The sequence below is a fragment of the Micromys minutus genome (genome assembly GCF_963924665.1).
Source record: "Micromys minutus genome assembly, chromosome: 5".
In the NCBI taxonomy this organism is placed as follows: domain Eukaryota; kingdom Metazoa; phylum Chordata; class Mammalia; order Rodentia; family Muridae; genus Micromys; species Micromys minutus.
Genome location: NC_137974.1, coordinates 42127162 through 42152813, shown reverse-complemented (window position 1 = coordinate 42152813; position 25652 = coordinate 42127162). Strand labels below are relative to the sequence as shown.

Sequence of the window (25652 nt, the reverse complement as noted above, 5' to 3'; positions counted from 1 at the left end):
TAAGAGTGTCCTCTGATACCTCAGGGGCAAGCTTGGAAAACAAAAACTAAATGTCTCCTTTTAAAAGGGGGAAGAAATAGTAGAACGCAGTTGGATTGGTTACCAAAATAAGAGACAAGTGACTGAAGGTCAGGAAAGGCGGAAAGAGGAAGTCAGTAGGCTTGGACAGCCGAATTTGAGAGTAATTGGTGAGGGTGCCTTAATTAGATTAAAGTCTGCTTAGCGGAAGAGTAAAGAGGACAGATCAACATTGTTAGGACTGTGAGCAAAAGGCCAAGGCACAGAGAGAAGCGACTTTCTTGGAAGAGCTTTTACAAGATGGAAATTTCTGGAAGGGACATGTTTGGTAATAAATTAGAAAAAAAAAAATGGCCTCAGTTCTTGGCTGTTAAACCGAGAAGTCTGTGTTTATTCTGAGGGTGAAGGAGAACACAGTTAACTGGAAAACCCAGGACCAAAAATTTCAGACTGTGGTTGTCCAAGTGTGTCCCTACAGCAAGGACACCAACATACTGAGGAATGTCTTCAGACTGACTTGAGGGCCCCTTTCTCCAGCTAATGAATTGGAAACATCCAAAGTGGAACCAGTATCCCATGCTTCAGCTGGCATTCTAGATGCCTCTAACTTTCATTCAAGTTTGAAAGCTACTGATTAAAGGAATCAAAGTTACCAACAGGTCTATGGAAAACACAGGATCCATAGAGTCACTGGAGGTATGCCAACCAAAACCACAGAAGGAATACCCAGTCAGAACAGCTGCTATCAAAACACCAGAATCACATGGTAGCCAGGATGATCTAGAAATCCTTACTATCTATCCAAAGAAACAAAATCCGCTTAATGAAATATACCTACATTTCATTTGTGGTGCCTGCCAGTGCATATGTGAAAAAGAAACTCTTTTATAATCAACTATATAAACTATGGAATATGATTCAACCTTATAGAAAAACCTGGCACGGGTGGGGGGGGTTCTTATATGAAGAGACATAAGAGGCACAAAAAAAAACAATAACATATTTTCATAAATGGAAGCTGCAAAAAATATAAATGGCCTCAAAGTAGACCATAATAGAACTGAATGAGACACTGACCACCACTAGGAACTCAAAAGGGTGAGGAAGCGAGAGAAGTTTGGCAATGGGTACCAAGACACAGAGTAATGGGAAGAAGTGATTTTAGTATCCTGTATCATAGGAGAGTGAGTGTAGTTTAAACAGCTTGCTGTTATCCTTTGTGGAGAATCAGAGGAGATGTGCAAAGTCTCTCAGTGCAGAGAAGTAATACACGTGCAAGCAGATAGAAAGCCATTTGTTTGAGTTGAGGAAGGCACATTGTATATGTATACTGAACTGTCAAACTATACCTGCGAACATGCACAATCACTATGCTAAACAAAAATAAATATATTCATAGGCAATAAAATAAAGTAAACCATAAGATTTGTCTGTTTATGGTGAACTGATACCCATGAGGATGCAGGGGAGACAACGTGGCCAGTCATTTCCATGTTGGAGAGTAAATAGGAGAAAGGGTGCATTTATAAAAATATTTTCTGGTGGACATTTAGCAGCATCTCAGGATCTCTGTTCTAAGCTCTAGGCTGGAGACATGGTTTGGTGTTTCCCGATGCATGCTAGTCTTGCAGAGACCCTGGCTTAGTTCCCAACATCCACATAGAACAGAACACAAACACCACCAGCTCCAGTGCATCCAGAGCCCTCTGCTGGTTTTCACTGGCATCTGCCCTCATATACACATAAACACATGCATATATACAAATAATTAGAAAAGAATTCAAAATGTAGATAATTTAAAAATAATTAAAATTTCCTAAAGATGATTTTTTTTCTCTTAGAGACTGATCGTTAGAGTAAATTTAAAATGACTGTGCAAATTACAGTGACCTGGCCTTCCTGCTGTTTCCACGTAAGACAGTCTTCATCACCAAGCACATACCACAGGAAGTGGTGATAGAGAGCTACGATTTCTCAAAGACTCCTCTGTTCATAATGTTCCTATGAATTATGCTACTTCATTGTCACAGAAAATTGTCAGGAGTCAGGCAATGTTATTTTTCTTTTTTTAGAGTTAAGGAAAGTCAAGATGTAAGAGTTCAGTCAAATAACCACATTCTAAGCATATGGCCAGGACTCAGTTTCTCGGCTTCTGTAGTATGTGCCCTAAAGCGCAGAGGCTGTGTTGTAAAGAATTCACACAGCCCCCTGTTTACTGTTTCCTTGACTCTTCAGAAGTTGTCATGCTGTCTACACAGAGGGGACAATGTTTGGCAAATACGTAAGGGACTCTATTTTGTTCATGCCTTATGGATTTTTTTTCCTGTTGCAAACACTAGGGGTGTGAAGGCTTGTTACCTGACCTCAGGAAGCAAGGACGCTAAATCCAGCTCAGTCTAGCCGAGAAAGGAGAAGATAGCAAAGCTATCCCTTGCCCTAAAGAGTCACTGTGCAAAATGCGTCAACAGACGGGAATGTTTCCACTGACTTCTGTCTGAGCTCTTCTTCACGTGGAGAAGCAAGATTTCACAAATCTTTCCTAGGGCCCTGTGGAAGGACTGCACCTTTGACAACCTGGAAGACCAGCCTTAAGTTTCCATTTTGAAGTGGAACTCAGAAATGCTGTACCTCACACTGCAGTGGAGAGGCCCAGCCCAGCTGCCTGGACAGCCTTCTGCAAACAAAACCAGTAGCTGAGCCTAGACCCAGAAAGCTTACATGGGCCATCACTGCAGGTGAGCAAGGCCAAAGGTCAGGTAAATAAAGCTAGTAACTCAGAGGGCCTTCAAACCAAAAAGGACAAGGAAAGGGTGACTATTCCTGGAAATGGGCGGTGGAGGTTTCTCAAGTTGGGCAAAGCCAGTCATGAAATACACAAGTTGGGCAAAGCAGTACTTCCCTAGAGTGGGAGAAGCCAGGCTCCTTCTCCCATGCCAGATGGGCACCCGTACCCCAATTAGTTCCCTTTCTTATCTTTTGTGTGCTACTTGGCATCTCTGGGACCTTGACTTCAGTTCAGGAGTGTGCCAGGGCTTTAATGCCTATTAAACTTAATTCACTTGCAGTGATGAGAGGTAGCGACTCTATTTTCCCTGTTTGAAGATAAGAAAAGGTAATGAAAAGAAGAACAGGTTCAGAAAAAAAGGTGAAGAACAAACACAGGAGTTGGTCTTAGTACAACCACTTCACCATCACAAGGATCCTTTGAACACGCTGCGATCCCAGAGGGCATGCTGATCACATTCAAGTTTTACCTACTCTCCACTAAGGTGGTTTCATTGTTGCTCTCTATACCCAATAAATGGGTGCTCCTGAGAAGTCAGATGGGCTGGTTACAGCAGTGAAGAGGGAAGGGAGACGAGGAAGCCCCATCCTTTTTCAATGGGGTTACACTGTAGGCATCTACACTCTCTGGAAACAAATATGGTGAGAGCTCACATACGTGTTCTTCCAGATTCCTATGAGGAAGGCAGGTAACAGGCAGCCTGTTCCTGGAGAGAAGACTGATCTGATGGCTTCTCTGTTCTTCTTTGTTCTAGATCCCATTATGAAGTCCGAGAAACCAAAAGGCACACTGCTACACTCGTCCTTTCATCCGAAAAGACTACAGTTTGACACCATTCCTCTGTGTGACACCGCCAATGCTCACCCAAGTCCACAAGACTCACATACCAACCCTTCTACCATTTCCAATTCAGCCTTGGTGTTCTCGGGACAGTGGGTAACCAGCTGCCCACTTGGGAAACGTTTCCCACCTCTGAAACTACAGAGACAAGCACAGAGCAAAACCCACATGGCTGAGGAGTAATGCTAAAGGTTAAATGTTCAGGTTTGCAAAACATTTGCATCTTTCAGTATTGAAATGAATCCTCTTAAAAGTGTAAGGAATCTGGGAAGTTCCCTAGGGTTGATTATATTGATTTTTTTTTCCCCTGATGGGATATTACCCCCATGGAGCCACCTTTAATAGTGAGCAGCATGACCTCAATTCCTGTCTGGCAATTTGGAAAAGGCCAACCTGGCTGGAGATAATACTTAATATTTGTTTGAGATTTATTTCCGTTTTTCCAAATCTGAGGCATTACTGAATATATCCATTGCTGAATGCAGTGCTAGTATAGTACCTGGAAAAAAAAAATGATTCTTTAGGGGGAGCCACGGGTTAGGGGTGTGCTTTTAATGTTCAGGATCCTTCCATCTGTTGCTCTGCTAGAGACACTGTTAAAAGACCATTAGACCCTTGAGGTAATAGACCCCAAAACTATGAAAGGCAGAGAGCAATTTGCTGTTTGTGTTGGGAGTATCAGCCTCAGCCACTTCCTCCTCATGGGTTGAAAACAGCTTCTGTCATGAGCCGTGAAAATCAATTCCACAGGAACCAGGCTGAAACGGAGCTGAAGGTGGGGCGCCTAAAGGCAGGCACTGCACGGCAGAGCCTCCTTCTGGGCATCCGTGGCACCTAGCAAAGCTGGAAACTAGCCGCCGCTTGTAACTTTCAGAACCTTTGAGCTTATCTTTTTGGACACTGGTTCTCTCTAATGCTTAATTAGGTTTAAATCAGAATTGTCACTCTGAATGTAGATAGCTTTCGGACATGTCAGGCTGCACAAAGCCTCTTCTTGCCTATTAGTGCTCTGTTTCTGATTATAGTAATTGTGAAACACGTTCATTCCCCTCCCCTCCCACAATTAGAACAGCTTCAGGGACATTTGTACCATACAGGGCATTTTAAAATTTTGTTTTCAACATAAGGTCATGCTTTTGAAAATGTATTTCAGGGGGTTAACAATGGTTTTGTTGGGAGTTGTGCTTTATAAGCTAATGGGTAGAAGGCTAGAATTCATTTTCAAACAAGGTAGAGCCTTTTCAGTGGTAGAAAATTACCTTCTAGCTACAAAATGCAGCCTTGCTTACCATACATGATTAAGATGATTGTAACCAAATAGCCGACCTTTTGTTCACTGAGAATTTTTTACATAACCAGCCAAGCTTCTAGGTAAAAAAGAATCAACCACTGAAATCATAGTTGTTTATACACGTGACTTCCTATGATAGTACCTTTTCATACTCAAACCAGGCTGAGAAAATCATTCCATCTCTTGTGTTAATATTTTTGTTAAAAAACAGAATAAAAAATGAACACGATCCTATTTTTGTCATGAATACCAGCTTTATCTAACATATTTTTACCTCCACTTTAAATGGCTCTATGTAATACACATTTCAGGCAAAGCAGGAAAAAATGCATTTTATGTCTTTAAACTCTTTAAAGGATGTGATGAATATCTATGAATGATTCTAAGATATCTTCACGTTGTCTTTGCCGACAGACAGGGAGGCGGCAAGTCTGAAGAGCTTCCACTTGGCAGATTTGTCTGTGGATGGCAGAGGTCTGAAGTTCTGAATGGTACTTCATATCTGGTTGAGACTAGCCTTTACAGGAACCTCGTGGCAATTTATGTCAAATGAATAGATTTTTTTTTTTTTTTTAGTATACCCTTATTTTTTAAAAAAAAATCAGCCCAAGCTGTTAACATTCTACTTGACTTCCAGATACCTGACAACCCCAAGTCTGGAGTGAAACGCCACAGGATCATGTGAGCAATAAAGACACCACACAAGCATTTCATGGATTAGCACACGTTCAGTACAGTCCTCAGATGGCTAAGCAAGAGTGAACAAGGACCCTGCACCTCCACAGAAGTGGCAGTGGACAGTAGGAATGAGTTCCAGATCCTCCAATGGCGTTCCATTGGCTTTGAAACCCTTTATTAGGTAAATAGAAAACAGAGGTCACCAACATCTCTGTTAGTTTGTTTAAGACGACTGCTGCTAAAGTTTAGCCAAACCTCTGTCTTCTGAAATGAATTCCTTGGTGTGAAGAAGTGTTTGGATCTGGAAGAGAAATGACTGGGAGACACAAGGATGGTTTGTTTCATAAGCAGGTTCCCACTGCCTGTTCCTCTCACAGCAAACCATCACACTGTACTATAAGAAGACAGAAAGGTTAAGCCTTTTGGAGAAAAACAAAAATAAAGTAACTTTTATGCTTTACATTTTGTTTTATCCATCACTGGAGCATCAGACCTACTCAACCTACAGTTTCCCTTAAATTGCTGTGTCTTCATTCTGTTCTTATGACAGGCGATGAACAGTAATCAAGCTATTAGTTGACCATTGGTTACCAAACCATTTTACTTTCCCTACCCTTATTCCCTTTTTTACCTTTCCCTATCCTTCCTTTCTCTTCTCTACTGTTCCTTCCCCTTCCCTGCATGGCCTCAGAAAGCAGTTCTAGAATCAGGAGCACATGCTCATCTACTTCTCCCTAATGGACACATATGGGGAAATGATCTTTTCTGGTACCTTTGGCATTGGCTCCTGATGCTCTAGCAGCTGTCTTGTGCCCATATGGAGATGTGTTAGAACAGGATTCAGGAAGAGAAAGAACAAGCAGGGCACCCTGCAGAACCTATAAACACATTCTTTTCTCACTTCTTTCTCCCTGACCTCTGTTGGGACGCTTGATGTGTGAAAGGGTGGTTGTATAAGACCACCGAGTTGGGGACTGTCTGTGACCTGCAGCCAAAACTATTTTAACTGAGGCAGATTATTTCAGGTGGAGATTTCAGCAGCTCATTTTAAATGCTTGTATTGGAACGTCTTTGCAAAAGGGTCTAGATTTTCAGTTCACTGTGGTTGATTTAAGTTTTCCACTTCTCTGATAACCTCTTCATTTGCCTCTTTTTCTCTTCCTGTTGCCTCCCTCTTGTCCTGTCCACTTCCTGCCTAAAGATCTTACCAGCATCTAGGCTGTCCTTCTTCTTGCCCATTGGGGCCTTTAAGAAGCACCTCTCTAATCCATCTTGTTTAGAGCGTTCAACCAATGAGAAACAATACTTCTACCGTATCCCTTCAGGGCCAACAACTCTGGACAATGACCTAATTCTCACCATAGGCAGCTGAGGACATCCAGAGATCTCCAAAACCCCAACCGCACCCATGCAGCTCAACACAGTTTCATCACTTCCAAGTAAATTCCTGTCTGTTGTCCTTCCCACACCCTGCTATCCACTCCACCCTGAATTCCACCTTCCGCTGCCTTTGCCTTGAAAAACACTCCCCAATTTTCAACGTTTCTGCTTTCATTAGGAAGCTTCATTCTTTGATTCCTGTCCTGATCATCAATAATGAGCTTTGAGATGTAGTCGACCCCTAAAGACATGTTTTATATACTAGGGGGATGATGATGGTAAAGTTGAATTTGTTCTCCATTTTCTTGAGAATTTTTAAACTTTTTTTATACTGCCACACTGAGGAAACAAAAAATCTATGCATGAAATGTTTTGATAGGTATGGTCGACTACCTGGCTGCTGGAACCTGACACGTTCTTGGTATTAACAGTTCATCCAGCAGTATCTTACAAATCTCTATCAGCCACTCTGATTGTTCTTGACTCTTCAGCTGCCTTAATGGCAACAGTGAGTTTTGTATCTCATAGAAAAACACAGATTAATGATGCCAAATTACCTTGCCTTCGTAAGCCGATGAATGTTTTATGGGTAGTTATTTCTCTTTTAATCTCTCTCTCTCTCTCTCTCCTTTGGCTGTCTCTCTCTGACACACCCACTCAACCACGTTGTCCATGGGTAATCACACAGTGAAAGTTATATGACTAACAACTTTCGGCAGTACCCACTGAACCTAATATTACCTTTCCCTACCCTAGGAGCTGCCACTGTTGGATGTGGTAGGCTCCTCTCTTCTTGTGTTTGTAATTGTCCAATCTAGTAATTTCTCGAAAAGACGTCAAAGCAATATTTCAGAATCATGGCCTATCCTGATTGAAATACATCTTGAAGGGCCCCTTACTGCTCTCAAACTAAAGGTTAAAGCTCTAACAGGGAGTTCAAGGCTTTTTAGGACCTGCAAACATAAACACTCTCTGCCTATCTAGGATGGTCACATTTGTTGGATGGGAGAGAAATGAGTCCTTTTAGGCATGAATTCTTCGCCACTGAACAGTCACCATCCTGACCTGCAGGACAGGAGGTCACAGGAAGTTCTGTGGTTAAAGGTTGGGGGGAGGGTGAACAAATATAGGAATTGTGTGTGTGTGTGTGTGTGTGTGTGTGTGTGTGTGTGTGTGTGTGTGTGTGTGTAATAGAACCTCACAACATGGTAGAGTTGTCTAGGGCAGAACACTGCATTTAATCTCTGTGTCTGCTTTAGGCAGAGCAAACAGAAGAAGGGATCCCAGGCAGGCAGGCTCTAAATAGGTAAACCAGAGCTTCATTGATTTATACTTAAGACAACCAAGTATGTAAACCCTGAGTTTGACATCTGTAACCACTTCCGTTCAAGGGTCAAGCTGATAAGTAGAGATCTGACATGCAAGGGGCTATCTTCAGGTCCCTTTGGTCGCTGATCTGGCCCTGAAGTTCCAAGTCTCTGGCTGTTCTTTCTCACACTCCCCTCCACAGCACAGTCATGAACACGGGTTCTGAAACTCTTCTCATGTTTTCTAGTGTTCTCACTGGCTGGTCACTTGTCCACCATCCCTGTCCTTACTGACGGCTTTTCTGGGTTCAGGTCATACTCCACTTCATCAGCAAAGCACATCTGAGGCCCTCTGTTTAAATAAAATGATCCTAACAATTTGCTTGCCTTTAGTGCTACATACTTATCTCAGCTGAGTTTACAATCGTACCCTGTTGTAACTTTTGTTTTTTCTGCTGGGACCAAAGTTCCCTGGAATTACAGACTGAGCACAAAGTGCAGGGGCTTATATACAGCACACAGAGTGCTTAGTGCATGAATGAAGAGGGAAATGCTTGAAATGATCATGAACTAGAAGGTGTTTAAACATAAAATAATTTCTATTTCTCTTTGCCACTATTCGAAGAGTTCAAGAAGAATGATAATTAGGTGTTATTAAAAACTTATTTTCATCCAGATTTATTAAAATTTAGAAAATTTTACACAACATTTACCACTGTGAACTATTTTACTACATATATACTAACTCAGAGATTTAAGCATTTGTGCACTTGTTTGGATGGTAGTTTTCTGTTTGTTTTTGTTGCTCTTGTTTGTTTACTTGCTTGTTTGGTTATTTTTGAAATAATGATGTAACCACCTAGTCCAGGCTGGCCTAGAACTCTAGATCCCCCTGCTTTAAGCTCCTGAATGCTGAGATTACAAGCCCACCACTCCTGGCTTGACAATACTTTTCAAATGTGCCATGTAAAATACTGCCAACCAGATAACTGTGTAATGTTGGATAATTGATATATCAGTTCAAGTTATATTATATGCGGTGAAAAAAGAAGACAGATTATATTGGCAGGTAAAGTATCTTTCAAATTTTGAAAATAATAAAACAGTTGTTTATACTAGCTAGACAGCTCTAAATCTCTGGCCTTTCTAGAATTCTTCAGGGATACGTAGATTATGGGAGAATTGCATAATGTTAGTTCTTAAAGTTTAAATAAGCCAGAAATTAGAATCAAGTCATTTATCAACAATTATTTTACTACAGGTTTTACAGAATAGGTCACCTTGACAGGAAACAATTTTGAATTTTTGAGTGTTCTCATGTCCTTATATAGATGAATAGAATCTTTTAACCACACATTTTACGAACAGAATGCTGTGTGGTCTGAACTAATCCTGATAGCGGCCTATGTTCTAGTCACAAACTATTAAGAGATTGTCCAATAAGAAAAAGAAAGTGAATCTTATGGGAAAAAAATGTATGTCAGTCCTGAAATGACAAGAGATTATGTTTTTAGTAACTCAGCTGAACTGACTTTGTTTGGAAGGAACATTCTCAACTGACTCCTAAATTAAAAATTTAACAGGAGGAACCCCTAATAACATGGATTTCAAATCACTTTGATACCTGGAAATAGAGTAATTATTTTAGAAATCCAGTCACTTGCCAAACCATTGAAATAAAAAATTGAAATTCAGCTAATTAATTTATGACCCACTTTGTTCATCCAAAGTGCTTTAAAGGTAACCATCCATTAACAAAGTAAGGGGCAAAGATCAAAAACGGTCAAATAGAGCAGATAAATGGTTCTTAAACCATTCATCCAAAATTAAGAAGTTTGACACAGCTGAGAAGTGGTGAGAATCACTCAACACTGTTTCCCACTTATGCTAATGCAGTATCTACATGGGAATTGGAAAGAAAATGTGTTAATGATCAATGAAACAAAGCCAAGCCTATGTGCATATGTAATATGTGTGTATATACATATGAAGTATGCACACACATACTTAAAGCCAGAATAAGGTCTTAGAGCACCGGAACACCAGAATATGAGAAAAGAATCTATTTTCACTATAGATCTTGACATAAATATTTGACAAATTTGCATTAAAATGGTCGATAGTTTAATGCATTCTTAGTGTTCAGTTTTACCACAACTCTAAACATGCCTAAAGTAGAAAATAGGACAAATCATATATTAGAAATTATTGATTTTAAATTTTGTCCTAGTCTGTGGAAATAGGACTTTGCTCCAACTTCGACCCTCTGGGTAACAATCTATTGTAAGCTTTCTTTGACTAACCTAATATTCCAAATTTTGGACTAAGGTAACACTCTAGTAGACCCAGTACCCAGAAAGAAACCAATACATGTACTTTATAGAACCATAGAGATGCAATAAAATGAGTTGAAATGCAGAGAAGCATTATTAAGCGGTAGTGGTAGGAGGTGACTAAAGGAAGCTAAAATCTAAATTCAAAGAGTTTGGGAAATGATGTTGCAACTCGATATGAATTCAGCACACACAACTTTGTAAGAATCCATAGATGGATGTATTGGCCAACAACACATATAAGAGAGAAAAAGATTAGGTCTTATGTGTTGTGCATCTGACAAATATAGAAGGCTTGATTCTGCAGGACAATGGACCGAATTAGAGGTTGGTGAACCAACCGTCCAACCAGCACTCCTGGGTTTGAATATTTGTCTCATCAATTGATAGCTAAGTTAGTTAATTAGTTAGTTAGTTAGTTAGTTAGTTAGTTAGTTGAGTATTTGTCTCATCAATTGTTACCTTGGGCCAGATACTCAAGACTTTGTTGCTGTCATTTTATCTATCAATTATCAAAACTTTCGTAATGTTTTATTTTCTCTTTGAACCTGTGTGTATATGTGTCTGTAGGTGTCATTGTCCAGCAGAGGACAGCTTGGGAGAGTTGGCCTTCTCCCTCAAAGAGGTGGGTCCCACCAATAAAACTCAGGTTGTGCAGGTCTGGCAGCAGGCATTTGAACCAGATGAGCCATCTGACCTGCTTGAGTATTGTGTAAAAATAGGTGAAGGGCACAACATTTCTATATATGATGTGCTAGACAAAGTTACTTTAGATAAATGAGAAAAGAAGTATCATGCTAAGCTAAGAAGTTGCTGTGAACTGTGCAATATTATAATTAAAGAGCTCAAAAAAAAAAAAAAAAAAAAAAAAAAAAAACCTACATAAGAAACCCTCCAACAACGGTCTTTGAATTCCCACATTTAAAGAGTGATATGTTTCACTGTGGGGGATATGGTATGGGTGAGTGCATGAGTGGGTGTGAGTGTGAAAGAGTGTATGTGTAAGAGTGTGTTTGTTTGCGGTGCTAGAGACATAGTACCTTGTGCATGCCAAACAGTGCACAGATAATCTGCACGAGCAGTTGCTATAATCTGCTGTGAAACTCTTTGAGAATTGTAGCAGCAGCAGCAGTGGCGGCGGCGGCAAGAAAGGGGAATTGCTGAGTGTTGAGGGAAGGGTGAACTCTTGATAAAACTTCCTAGCCAAGCTTCTGATGCTCTGAGCCTAGGATCTTCCCAGGACACAGAAGGAGAAAAAACAAGCAAGCCCATTGTGAAGCCTTCTGGCTAGATGTCAGGGAACACTGCTCATATCACAGGAATTCTTGAGCTATTAGAATGCATCTCTGAGAGGGGCTCAGGAGTCAGCTTCCTTGGAAATCTTCCAAACAGGAGAGTCTATCTAATCTGCCGGCCTGGGTTTGAAATCAAGGCTGCATGAAGATTGATGGTGTAAGCTCCCACCCCCAACCCCCTCTGAAGGCACTTCCTAGATTTATATATTGCCTGGAGCCCCCTCTGGCAGTTAGAAGAACTTCTCTCCACCCTGAAAAGGGCAATATTGTTTTCCAATTGTGAGATGGAAGTAAAACTTTAATAATATTGAGATGAAACATAATGTCCTTATTACAGTTACTTTTCCTAAGCAACTACTTACAAATATGGCTCCACTAGAATCTGGAGCCTTTTACATTCTTTTAAATTCCTGCCATTTCTCAAGCAAATCACTGGTTGTCTAAGCAAGGCAATCGATGGCCAACAGCTTAGGAAAGAATAACCACCACACAGACTCTTCCCTATACCACATAGTGAAATGTAAATGTTGCCAAGAGCCAGGGAGAGAGGGAGAGTATGTTTATTTAATAACACCATATTTCCTAAGTGGTTATTCCAACAGCAATAGTAAACGCGATTTACTTTAGCACTGAGTAAAGTTTACTTTGGAAAAAACGAAACAAAACAAAAAGCTTTTTCCCCAAATAACAGCCCTTCAACTATCTTACAATTCGTCCTTTTCCTACCAAAACTGCTTCTGACGCCATGGGACTATGGACCTTGATCCTGTCCACTAGCATTGTAGGACTCCGGGCTTGAGGTAAAAGTCCCTAACTTCTCCTCAGTCCTGTTCGAGGGAATTTCGGTGAGATGGATGTGCTTCGGGATTTCAGAGCTTTTAACTGTCTGTGATTTTTTAAGGCAATGGGGAAGACAAAAATTATAAGACCAAATCCCTTTACAGTTAACTACTGAAGAATGTGTACAGCCACGGAATGTTCTCTGGCAAAGTAATTAGTGACTACAGAAATAATTTACAATGGCCATCTGCCCCTGATAACCAGGCGCCCGGATAGGGTGCTGAGGGTCAAGGCAAGCCTCTTGAGAGTCTCGGTATCTTCTAAAGAATACCGATGCGATTTAAAAATATTTAGCTGTTTTCTTCTTGGAGATATCTTATCTGAAATCATGCTGGGAAATACGTGTGTCTGAAAGATGCAGTTTTAAAATGGCCAGATTCGAGGAGAAAACGAGTTCCTAGAAGGGATCCCTACTCTAAGCCTTTTAAAAGTTGAATTTGGTGAGTTAAAAAGGTGAAGCTGATCCTTATCAATTAATTAAAAAGAATGAAATAACAGTAGACAAAGGGAACGGTGGTTAGGAAACTTAAGGAGCTGCTGGGGCAGTGCCTTTCTAGTCATTGATTAACAAATTAGGGAGTGCTGAAGTAGGGTGGTCTGGTAATTCACTACAGTTTCTCCAGCTTACTTATCCCAGGGAACGGAACGCCTGGCTGAGAATCGAGAAGATTTTTTTAAAAGCTTCTACATAAAGCAGCATGCTGTTTGTGACATGTGAACTGTGAGCTTGGTTTGTTTTTCTTTTGGTAATGCCCAGATTGATAGAAATGTGTTCATTGCGATGTGAATAAAGACCCTCACCACTAGAGTTTCGCAACCGATCGTCATAAAGCACTTTTTCCACAACGTATTAAAACTAAGATGTCTTAAGATATTTGCAAGTGTTTTTCATCAGTCCACCAGTTCTTTGGGGGTGAAAAAAAAAACAGTGTCTGGTGGAGATCCAGCGATCTGAGGTCACTTAGGACGACTTCAGCTACCCGGTTTGAGCAATCTGCGCCCTCACAGCATCTCTAGTCTCCCCTTGGCCTCTTTCAGCTCTGTTCCCTCGCAGCCAAAGGATTATCTGTCCCCGATAGGTTTCATTCATGGAACCCCAAAGAAGCTAGGTTTCGGTTGGAGCTAAGAGCCGGAAAGCACACACCCAGGCTGCAGCGCAAGTTGCTGGAGCCCGAACGGCAGCACAGTCTGGTTCTGGCAGGGGGTGGGGGGTGGGGGGGTTCGAGGGCTCGGGAGGAAGGAATGCCTGTGATCAGGCGAGCCGCGGAACGCGAAGTGCAGACCCCGGAGACTAACGCCCCCATCGGGTCACTGGCTTAAGTTGTCTCCCCGTGCGCCAGTCGGCTAGAGTGGGAGGCCATGCTCGGGACCCGGAGCCACGCCGGGTGGCCCGGTTGTCTCCTCAGCCTGAATGACCAACCGCAGTCCGGTAGCACTGGGGCACCCTAATGGGAAAGTCCGCCCCAAACCTGAAGCAGACAGAGTACAAAGTCCCCCCACACCCAGCTGCCCCGGATCGCCAACGTGCAGATCTTAGGGACCTGAGCAATGTGTCCCCCTTAGTGGCCCGTCCCCAGCCCAGGAGCCCGGTGACTGGTCCCTGGAAAAGACCAGGAGAGCAGAAAGCTAAAGTAGGAGAACCTCCGCGTCTCTCCACCGCCCCCGCCGGCGCGAAGGCGGGAGTGGAGAAGGCGCCACTCAGACGGTGGCGCTGAGCGAACTGCGGCCACAGTTCTCCCAAGTTTGCCCCAGCGAGGGGGATGCGATGGGCGCCCGGCTCCGCTCTCTGCCTCCGCTAGCACTGCTCACTCGATTGTCCCCTGCTCTAGCAGCCCGGCCCGGCCCGGCTCTAGGCCAGCTACAGAGGTAGCAGGGCGCGGGAGCAGATTCAGGGAGCCAGGGGCGAGGGACCAGGGTGCTCCCGCGTGTGCACACAATGAGGCGGCGGGCACGCACACCTTCCTCCCGCCTGAGAAACCCGATCAGTCTCCACCGACTGGATGCTGGAACGCGGGGGTCCCTGGGAAGCACCCTCAGAAAGTGAGCACCAACTGAGCAACAGGGGGTAGGGAAAGGGCGACCCGCCGCCTCTCGGGGTGCAGCGGGCCCCAGGCCCGCGCTTACCTGCGATCTCCTGGTAGGGGATGTCCGCCAGGCTGAATCCCTTGGCACCGTAAGCCTGACGGACCTCGCTGCAGCTCCGAGCCTTCACGTCCGCCGCGGCCGGGAGGGTCAGCAGCAGCCCGGAGAGAGGAAGAATCACAGCCCGGATCCAAGAAGGCATGGTGCAACATGCAAGTCCACCTCGGCAGCCCCCAGCTCCCTGTGCGCTCTTCACCTTGCCCCTCGAGCCGAAAGCCCGCCAGAGCCTGCTGCGCGCTCCTCAGTCGCTGCCCAGCGTCACCCCCTTCCGCCAGCCGAGGGGACGAGCAGCGCAGCCCTCTGGACTGCACTCAGCAAACTTTTATAAGCCAGATGGAGGATGGCAAGCCAACCAGGGCTGCCTTGGGAAAGCTGCCGGCTCCGCTAGCCACTCCGGTAGAAAACCGTGCGAGAAAGAGGAGAAAGGAGGAAAAGGCAAAGAAAAATGTCTTTAAAAAAAAAAAAAAAATATCACAGTGGGGGTGTTCAGCCCTGCGGTCCGAGTTCCGAGCCGCAGAGTCGCGGAGCGCTGCGAGCTCGCCTAGCCAGTGTGCGGGAGGAAGGTGGGACCGCGCGCCGGCTCCCCCTCCCCCGGAGGGAGATGGACAGGCCGGCGCGAGTGTGAGCGCGCCTGTTGGTGGGTGTGAACGCGGGGCTCTCAGGGAGGTGTGTGCGTGGAGGTATGTGATGGAGGTGCACGGGATCCAGGGGGAAACCTCAGCTTCACAGAGACTGAGGGAGCCACTGAGAGTCTTCTTTAAATAGGAAGAGAGAAAATCCTGGAGACTGACACTGGAGGCAAGAGGGAAGGAGAAAGGAGGGGAGGGAGAGAGGGAGAAACGTGCTACCCAGTGCACAGCCGAAATTCAGAGGCAGGATCGGCCGCAAATCCTGGAATGGATCGGGAGCCACTAGGCAGGAGGGGAAAGATTACTAGCTAAAGGTCCCTATTTTCTCACTCACTTCGTGGCCTCCATACCCACAGGAGATGCTCCCTTTCCTGACATAAAGAAGCCACTAAAATAATAATAATAATAATAAAGTATTTGAGAAGAGTAATTGTGATCACGCTATATATATTTTTTCTGGAGGTAAAGAACACTGCCTTTCCAATTGTTGCTCTTGCCCCAGTGTACCTAACACAAAGCCAGGAAAGGATTTTTATGTTCCAAGGACGGGTATTTAGTGTACATATTAAAGGGTCTTTACTTCCCGCTCCCCAACTCTTCTCTCTCTCTCTCTCTCTCTCTCTCTCTCTCTCTCTCTCTCTCTCTCTCTCTCTCACACACACACACACACACACACACACACACACACACACGCAGAGGAAAGGAGCCAAGCATGAGCTATAAAGTAGAGGGAGAGACAGAGAGAGAGCGTGCACGCACAAAGGGGGTGGGGGCTCCATCTACAAAACACAATCACTAGGCTTATGGTATGTGGAGGTAAAACAATGGCCGCAGGCTTAAAGCAGGACCCGGGAGGTGTCTTAATTTTCTCTCATCAGTCTCTCTCAACGCGCTAACCTAAACATTCTCTCCCAAGTTCTCCGAAGTCTCAAACCTAGTCACCTTCTCCTTCCAGTTCTGTGACATGGGATAAAGTGAAGGTTCGACTTCAACCAATTTCCTGGGCCTTTTATGCTAATGAGGGCAGAGACCTAATGGACTTGAGTTTGTCTTGAAACCCACAGCTCCTAAAACTACCCAATCAAAAAGAAAAGAAACAAAGTCCTATCCAATAGCAAGGCCTTGCGGATGCTGGTCTCACAGCTCCGGAGAAGTCAGTACAGGGTCAGGCCTACTTCTGTAGTGTGGAACTCTCAATCTGCAGGACAGTGTTTTCCTGATGCCTAGGGGCCAGAAATACTCCTGAAGCCTAAATCTTGAATTTGCCTCTATCGTGGGCATCTCAATTATCGTCAGCATTGTTCAGTACAACTTCTTTTCCAAGAACTCCTCTTTAACCCATCATCAGTAAGACTCAAGAAAAGGATATGGGCTCATTTTAGAAATGCTTTTAAAATGACATTGTCCATATGGAGTGATAGAGTGCTTGCGTGTTCCATTCTCAAAAACGTATTAAAAATGGTAGCACTGGAGGAACAGGCAGGAGTCTAGCCTGACGGAGGAGCTTTAAGCCTTTTACAGGCAGTCTCAAAGGAGGGAGCTGGAGAGGTGGCTCAGCAGTTAAGACCACATATAGTTCTGGCAGAGGACAAGAGTTTGATTCTCAGCTCCTATACTGGCTGGTTTTGTGTCAACTTGACACAAGCTGAAGTTATCACAGAGAAAAGAGCCTCAGTTGAGGAAATGCCTCCATGGCCTCTGCATCAGCTCCTGCTTCTGACCTGCTTGAGTTCCAGTCCTGACTTCCTTTGGTGATGAACAGCAATGTGGAAGTGTAAGCTGAATGAACCCTTTCCTCCCCAGCTTGCTTCTTGGTAGTGGTGTTTTCTGTAGGAAGAGAAACCATGACTGGGACAAATTGGTACAAGCATAGTGGGGTATTCCTATGACAACCTGACCATGCTTTGGGGAGGACTGTGGAAGGACTTTGGAACTTTGAGCTAGAAGAGCCATTGGCATATTAATTTCTCTGTGGGATGTTCTGTGGGAGCTTGGAAGATAATGTTGAGAACAGTGCAAAAGATAGAGGCCTGGCTTCTGAAATTTCAGAGGGAAGATTAAAGACTCTTGTCAGGGCTGTTGCTGTTTTGATTGTGAAGATTCTGTGGTTTTGGTTAGCTGGGGCTGATGAATCAGCTGTAATTAACAAGTTACCAGAACTAGTAAAGCAAAACCTTTGCATTGCTGGAACTATTGACGATAGTCAGCTAGAGCTAAGAAATTAATGGTGATTAAGAAGAGACCAGCATCGTTGAGGTGAAATCTTCTGGGAAGTCTTTCCTAAGAGCACAAAGATACAGAGGCAGCCAAGGTTGTACCTTCTGCTGTGGACGGACTTGGTAATATGTACCCAGGTGGTACTGGTTTTGAAGGAATGAAGGGGTCATGAAGAGCAGCTGAGGTTCTGCACTGTGAGAGGCCATGGAAGGCCATTGGTGAAGATGCACCCTCAGTTGCAATTAGTGCCCCAGGACTGACAGCAGTGTTTTGGAGATGCCATTACCATGATATGACCACCAAGAACAGCAGCAGTGGTGGAGATCAGGTAGCTAAAGCCTAGAAGACAAGGTGTGTGCTACAAAGGGCAGAGCTGGAGAAATGATCCAAGCCGTTGGAGGAGCCCAGAAGTTCATGAGTGGATCCCAGACATTGGATGGTTAGTGTGATTTTGCTTTAGATTGTGGCCACTCCCTGATATTTTTTCCTCTTGAAGGAAGAAGTGGAGCCCACCAGTTAAGAGACTTGAATTGAAAAAAATACTTTAAATTTTTAAAAAGATTAGATATTTTAAAGGGACTGAAATTTTAATATGTAAGATTTTGTAAAAACTGTGGGACTCTTAAGGTTCTTTAGATCTTGGGGATGAATAAGAAAGTAAGGGTTGAAGCTTAATGGAAATATGATTGTGTGTCAAGCTAACAAGGGGTCAATTGTACTGGCTGGTTTGTGTCAACTTGACACAAGCTGGAGTTATCACAGAGAAAGGAACCTCACTTGAGGAAATGCCTCCATGAAATCCAGCTGTAAGGCATTTTCTCTACTAGTGATCAAAGGGGGAGAGCCCAGGCCATCAGAGGTGGAGCCATCCCTGGGCTGGTTGACCTGGGTTCTACAAGAAAGCAAGCTGAGCAAGCCAGGGGAAGCAAGTCAGTAAGTAACATCCCTCCATGGCCTCTGCACTAGCTCCTGTTTCCTGACCTGCTTGAGTTCCAATCCTGAATTTCTTTGGTGTTAAACATCATGTGGAAGTGTAAGCTGAATAAACCCTTTCCTCCCCAACTTTCTTCTTGGTCATGATGTTTGTGCAGGAGTAGAAACCCTGACTAGGACAATTCCCAAATTGTAGTGCTCACAAACTCTTGTGATTCCAATTCCAGAGATATCTGACCCATCTGAAATAGTCTCCGTCTCTGAGAAAGATAGCAATTCTGAGCCATGGTTGGGTGCTGTTGCCATTAAAGACTTGTAAGACGCTAACACATAAAACATTACCAGGTTCACCAAGAATAAATAGATGAACTTAATTCTACTGGAAGGGTCTACCAGTTTGAGGCTGTTTTGTGAACTTTAGTCAGACCAAGGACTTAGGAAATTTGCCTAGTCCATGTATTGTGTGATATGAGTTGTGTGAAATAGTGTTAATTCTACTGAATTCTACCTGGGGTGACAACTTGGGGAGGCATTTCAGTGGGCAGGGGATGTGATAGAAATTCATAAAAAATAAGAGTACCTATGAGTTAAGTAAATGTGTTGATCAAGGGCTTGAACACCAGAATTCATGTTTATACCAGGCAGGTAAGGAAAAAGGAGATGAAAGAATATGTGGAGAGGAAGCAAACAGGAGGCCCCAGGGTTTACTGAAGTCATTGTGACAGCTTTAGGTCTCTGAGACTTGAGCTAGGAAGATGGGGAATGGGAAGAATGTGAAGACAGGCTTTGAAGAATGGGTTCACATGACATGGTGCTTGTTTCAGTAGACACTAAGACTCCTGTTTCCAACCCATTTTCTAAACCCAGCTGTTTTTCAGAATTCTTGGGGCCATAATATAAACAGAAGGTTAGAGATTTTATATGAGAACAACTTGGTCTTCAGCAACTAAGGGTGGCAGGCCAATCAGGCTCTGTCAATCACCCTGAGAAATGTGTTTGTGGAACATGTCCACCCCAAGGAAAGAATCTTGTTTGACCTACTTCACCATAGGCCATCCTTCTGTTCAACTAAGTATTGTCGAGTTGGGGTGGAGGAACAATTTCTTACTAAAGTGATTCTAGATGAGATTTCTGAGAAATAGATTCCTTAATAAAGAGTAGGATGGATATTTGGAGATGGGTCACTAGTCAAGAGGGCTTACTGATCCTTCAGACATCCAAACTTGCTTTCAGTACTCACATCAGTTGAATCAGTGACACAGAACCACCTGTGTCTCCAGCTGCATGGACTCCAATAGCTTCTTCAAGCATGTGTGTATATACACATAATTGAGTGCATGCGTGCGCGCGCGCACACACACACACACACACACACACACACACTAAAACAGGCTGGCTAGTTTTATGTCAACTTGACATAGGCTAGTCATATGAGAGGAGTGAACTTAATTTGAAAATATGCTTCCATAAGATGGAACTATTACAGGCAAGCCTGTAGACCATTTTCTTAGTTAGTGGTTGATAGAGGAGGATTCCAGCCCATTTCAGATGATACTATCCCTAGGCTGTTGGTCCTGGATACTTTAAGAAAGCAGGTTGAGCAAGCCTTAGGAAGCAAGGCAGGGAACAATAGCCATCCTTGTCCTGGCATCGTCTCAGGCTCCAGATTCTTGTCCTGTCCGAGTTCCTGTCCCAAATGCTTTCAGGAATAAAAACTTTCTCCCATGTTGTTTATAGTAACAGTAGTAGTAACACTAATTGTGTGTGTGTGTGTGTGTGTGAAGAGCATCTTGTTTTTAAAACAGAAGGGTCTTTCCATCTCACCTCTTGACTCCTTAGATATTTGAATTCTGAATAGGAAACACGGCACTGCTGGCAAATATAACAGAGAAGGGCAGCAATGCTCAAAGCTCCTGTTTTCTATCTAAATCACCAATCCAACACTAGGCCTCTTATTACATAATCAATACATATCCTGCAGTTTCGGGATACTAGTGTCTGGTTTTTCTGCTTTCATCCACTGAATATAAACACAGACACCAATCTAGAGCTTGAACAAGAGAAATTGAAGACAAGAGACAGATATGAGAGAACAAATTAGAGGTGGCCTTGTTGAGTCCAAGTCGGGAGATTTTTCAGCATGGTGTAAACTGCAGTGAGCATCAAAGACAGGTAGTGGGCAGATGATAAAAGAGGCTCACTGGAAACCCCAGAGAAGCATTAGTGTCATTGTTAGTACCAGGCCACGTGGAGTCACAAGTAAAATAGGCAGAGAGAGACAGAACCATCAGGAACAGAGGCTAAAGGCTTTGACTCTACAAAAGCAGTCTGTCAATTTGCAGGAGTGTTTTCTACGAGAGGCTTGTAGACCGGAGGAAAGACTGGTAACACTAACGATTAATGAACCGAAGCACCATCTCATCTTCTATAGTACATTAGTTTAAATTTTTTACCTTGTCTCTTCAGTGTTTTCTATAGGAAACCCAACTTTTTAATAAGAGATATCACATTGTTTTGAAATGAATGACATTTTTTTCTTGTAACTTTTGAGACTTGACAGAATTGCATTACAATCTCAAAACACTGAAAGTTTATTTAAAACATTAATTGGGGTCAAATGGGGGTGGGAGGAAAGAGAACCATGATTGCAAAATTTACCTCTGTTTTGCTCTGCTATATTATTTCATGAAACTGGTTGAATTTTAGCTTCCGCTTTTGTGTGTTTTAGATCAAAGTAGACAAACAAATTCAAATGACATCTTGTAAGAGAATGCAATTCAAGTGTGTGTGTCTCCCACATTGGGGCTTCACACAAATCAGCATTGCTTAACTAACCTGCCTCTAGAAAAGTAATGAAAACACAATCAGAAAATGAAGAGTAACTCTGCCAGATGCCCAGATAATGAAGGCTGCTGAGTTACAGAGAAAGAAAAGGTAAAGCAGGGTGAATAGAAAATAGAAAGAATAAATTTTCATTTCCTTTTCCTTCTGTGAACTATGATCTACTGAACAGGATCGGTCATGAGTGTCGCCTGTAGACACCAATTAAAATTACATCTCCAGTGAAACCCAGGAAAACTAGAGTTCTGGGATCCCTTGGGAGGATCTAGGCACCAAGGACAACAGATTCTTCTTGTTAGTGGTTTTCCTCCAAGACTGTGAAGCCTTAACTCTTTACTTTAGTGGAAGGAATCATGGGGTCTTCTTAATCCAATTTTGCCTGTTAGTCATGACAGTGTTTAGTCAAAAGGACTGAGAGCTGTAATTATTTGGGTCACAGACAGTGAGAGTATTTCACACATTTGTATGCAGTACTCATATTGACCTGAAATACCACTACCAATCATCTATAAGCATTCAACATAAAGTGTGTTCAGGCATTACAATAATTTAAAATGCTAGCTCCAATTCTCATGTTTATTAATGACCCAAATATCTACTCACCATCCGTTCTTAAGTAATTCTTATACTTGTGTTTTTAGCTTATTGAATACACCTAAATGTTAAACAACAGAATATTTACTCTCAAAATGCTACTAACCCTATTGTAGTTCTTAGAAAGTCTTGGCCAAGGTGATAATTTTTAAGTGTGCTTCTCCTCTATCCCCAAGAATCAGAAAAGGTGTAATTAGTATTTGAATTGCTCCTTACATTAACAGACTCTTTTAAGATCATGTATCATGGAAGCGTTCCCAAATCAGCTAGGTACATGTAAGAAGGACACAAATGAAAATTTCTTTGCAGAAATATCAACTTGTTTTTCTGTTGCTTATTATAAATTTAGTTATGAGTGTTGTGAAAGACAGTTCTGTGGCTGTGCACTTGGCCTGACCAAGATGTTTGGAAACCTGGATCTTGGCAGTCAAGACTCCAGACCTCCTTCTTTTGGGAGAGATGAACATAGCTTTGCACAGCACTCAGATCATCAGGATGGGAACCATGGCATTCCTTAAAGGCAATGGCTTCATACATCCGTGGAAAACAGTTTCTCCTTACAAAAATTCTTTATCAGACATTAAAGACCCTAGGTTAAAAACCTGTCATTAATTATTTCAGCACTAAATAAACATGGTGCCAGACTTAGTTTCTGAGATAACATGGCCAAAGAATGGTTCATGGACAAAATATTAATATTATATTTTATATTGAGGCCTACAATCTTTTAGTTATTTTCTATGAAACTTCTATGTTACATTTACAATGTTTTGATATTTACTCAACTTAAATCGTTATGTAGAAAAAATATTAAAACAAAAAGGTTACATGGAAGAATAAATTATAAAATCTCTTACATTGTTTTAGTGATTCAAAGAAAGTAAATATAAAGAAAAATTTAAAATAGCAATAGGAATCATCAGGGCTGTTTACAATAAAGCAACTGATACAAAATTAGTTCACTGATGAGAAAGGATCCAAACATTCTTTAATAACCAAAGTAGTTAAAGTTTTAAATTTTAATTTGGCTTATAACCCCAAAATACAATGATCAACATCATCAAATCCTTTGTAAATCAGAAAACCAGTGAGCATTTTAAGTGGATTTTGCTACATGTACTTGAAAATACAGGCCAATAAAAATTTTCTGCTGAGTGTTACTACACCATAAAGTAAAATTTGTTTTTCTGTGTCAGGTAATGGAAGGGATTAGGGAAAATGTTCCTGAGCCCAAGCAGACATACAGCTTTTCTCTATTTGTTGGCTACAGTTGCACACATCTCAGAGACCACACAAATGACTATTGCTGATCCTACAACTATGATATTAATGTATCACCTCTGCCAAGAGACACCAAAACCTTCATGGAACTAAATAACATCAACCTAGGAACATTTCCCTGAATGTTGCTTTCTTCTTTGACAAAGACAATAATCATGTTATTGTGTGATTTGTTTTGGAAATATTGAGATGATTCCTAAGAAACTGCTAACTGATTCTTAGAAAAAGAAAAGATTTATTTATTTACTGTATATAAGCACACTGTAGCTGTCATCAGAGATACCACAAGAGGGTATCAGATCCTATTATAGATGGTTTCAAACCACCATATAGTTATTGGGAATTGAACTCAGGAACTCTGGAGAAGCAGTAAGTGCTCTTAACTGCTGAGCCAACTCTCTAGCCCTGCTAACTGGTTCTTACATAGCAAATACTATTGCTCAGGGCAGTTATGAGAGGAAAACTCTTCAAAATAATTACTATTCATATGAACTTCTGAATTCTGATCGTTTACATTCATGATTGAAAATATATAGATATTTGTAGTACTAAGATGAGGATCTTCTTGAGGGGAACCCCAATTCACTCCCAATACCCACAGTGTTCAGCTCACAATCAATTGTAACTCTAGCTTCCGGAGAGCTGACACCTTCTGCTGGCTTTTTACAGTACTGTATTTACATGCGTGAGTAAGCACACACACACCATTCAAAGATAAAATCTTTGAGACTAAAGAGAAGTGGAAAATGATTATTTCTTATGGTCCTCAAAATGTCTACAGATGCACTCCTAGGTTCCACAGAAAACAAAATTTATTAAACATTCTAATAGATTGTTAAGAACTAAACAGAAGAGCAATAAATCAGTAATGGGCTTGTGGCTGGCCCAATAAGTATCACATGCCAGTTCATGTTTAGAACATTGAATAAGAAAATCACAGTGACCCTAATCTGTACTATTTCTTGGTAAGCCAAAATCGAGACCAGTTTAATAACACATAATACCTTTGTTTCTGTGTTGTTTACCTGAAGCAGGATCCCCTTCTAAAGCTCACACCTACCACAAACTAAACCTCCTTCAGTATTTGCTTCAGGAATCTTCAATTACTTATTTTTTTATTTTATTCTGACTTTTCCCAGATTGGTCTCACAACTCTTTTATAATTCAGGATGACCTTGAAATTCTGATCTTCCTTTCTCAATGCTAGGATTATGGGTATCAACCACCATGCTGTTTCTCTTCTATGTTTTATAAGCCACAAAATTGGAGGATATATTTAGTTCATATAAAATATTGCCTTTCGATTGAAGAGTATGGCTATATTTGTCTTTGTATCCTGAACTCACCCCCAAGTAATCATTTGCCACCCTGTTAACTTCACACATTTTATTACATCTCAGGGAGAAATAATTAAATGTTTGTAAGAGAATGAATTCAGTGTTTTTTATTTTTTAAGTTACTTGGGACATGGAGGGGGAAAATGTCTTTGCTTTTAAGTTGGAAGTTTCACCTACTAAGGATGCATTTGCAAGGGGCCAGCTGAAGCAGGGAGTCATGGGAACAGGAGGTGGTGTGCCTATGGTTTCTCTCCTGCTCATGCGCAGTCACGGGCAATCAATGTTGAAGACATTACTACTAAGCAATTCGGTGCTGTTTGCTTTTAATTGGCAGACTATCTTCCAAAAATAACATCTTTGGGCTTCACAACACCCCAGTCATGGAAGAAGTAGAGAATGAATGTCGTTACTGTACGGGAGGACCTCTATGAATAATGAACAGGGCTCTATTTGTCCTGGGAAACAAACATGTCCCGGCATGTTCCTGGTAAGGAACAGCATTGGAAGTGTGCAGTTTAGAGAGACACGCCAAATCTGCTCTGACTTCCACTTTAATTTAAGTTGATAACTGAGTTTTCAACTCCAAAGAGGGTCAAACAACTTTATTTTAAACGTGTAACATGCTTGCCTGGCTTCTCCTGCTCTCAGGAGGTTAAAAATGGTGATTTGATACAAAAAAATTCAAAAGATGAAGGATCATCTTACAGTCTCCGTGGAGCAAAGTCGGCTTATACAAATTTGAGAAAAGAAGAAAAGAAAAGCACGTTTTACTGCGGTATTTTAGAAACCGGAATTTCATCTTTATTTTAAATGATGAAACCATCATTGAAAAGTGATTCTCCAAGGCACACATAAAAAGCAGTTTGTGTCATGTAAAACATAAGCAAATTTAGATATGTGTGCAGCACATA

At 42.2% G+C, this 25652-nt stretch overlaps 1 protein-coding gene across 2 annotated transcripts in view; it reads right to left on the bottom strand.

Annotated features, from left to right (window-relative positions):
- The window catches only part of GPC6 (glypican 6), a 970157-nt gene extending 955053 nt beyond the window's left edge, over positions 1-15104 (bottom strand). For both annotated transcript variants that reach the window (XM_080917258.1, XM_080917257.1), the window contains exon 1: positions 14892-15104. In XM_080917258.1, coding sequence (XP_080773384.1) covers positions 14892-15051 — 160 coding nt within the window. In that variant the 5' untranslated portion in view covers positions 15052-15104. The remainder of the gene's footprint in view (positions 1-14891) is intronic.
- Positions 15105-25652: the final 10548 nt, after the last annotated feature.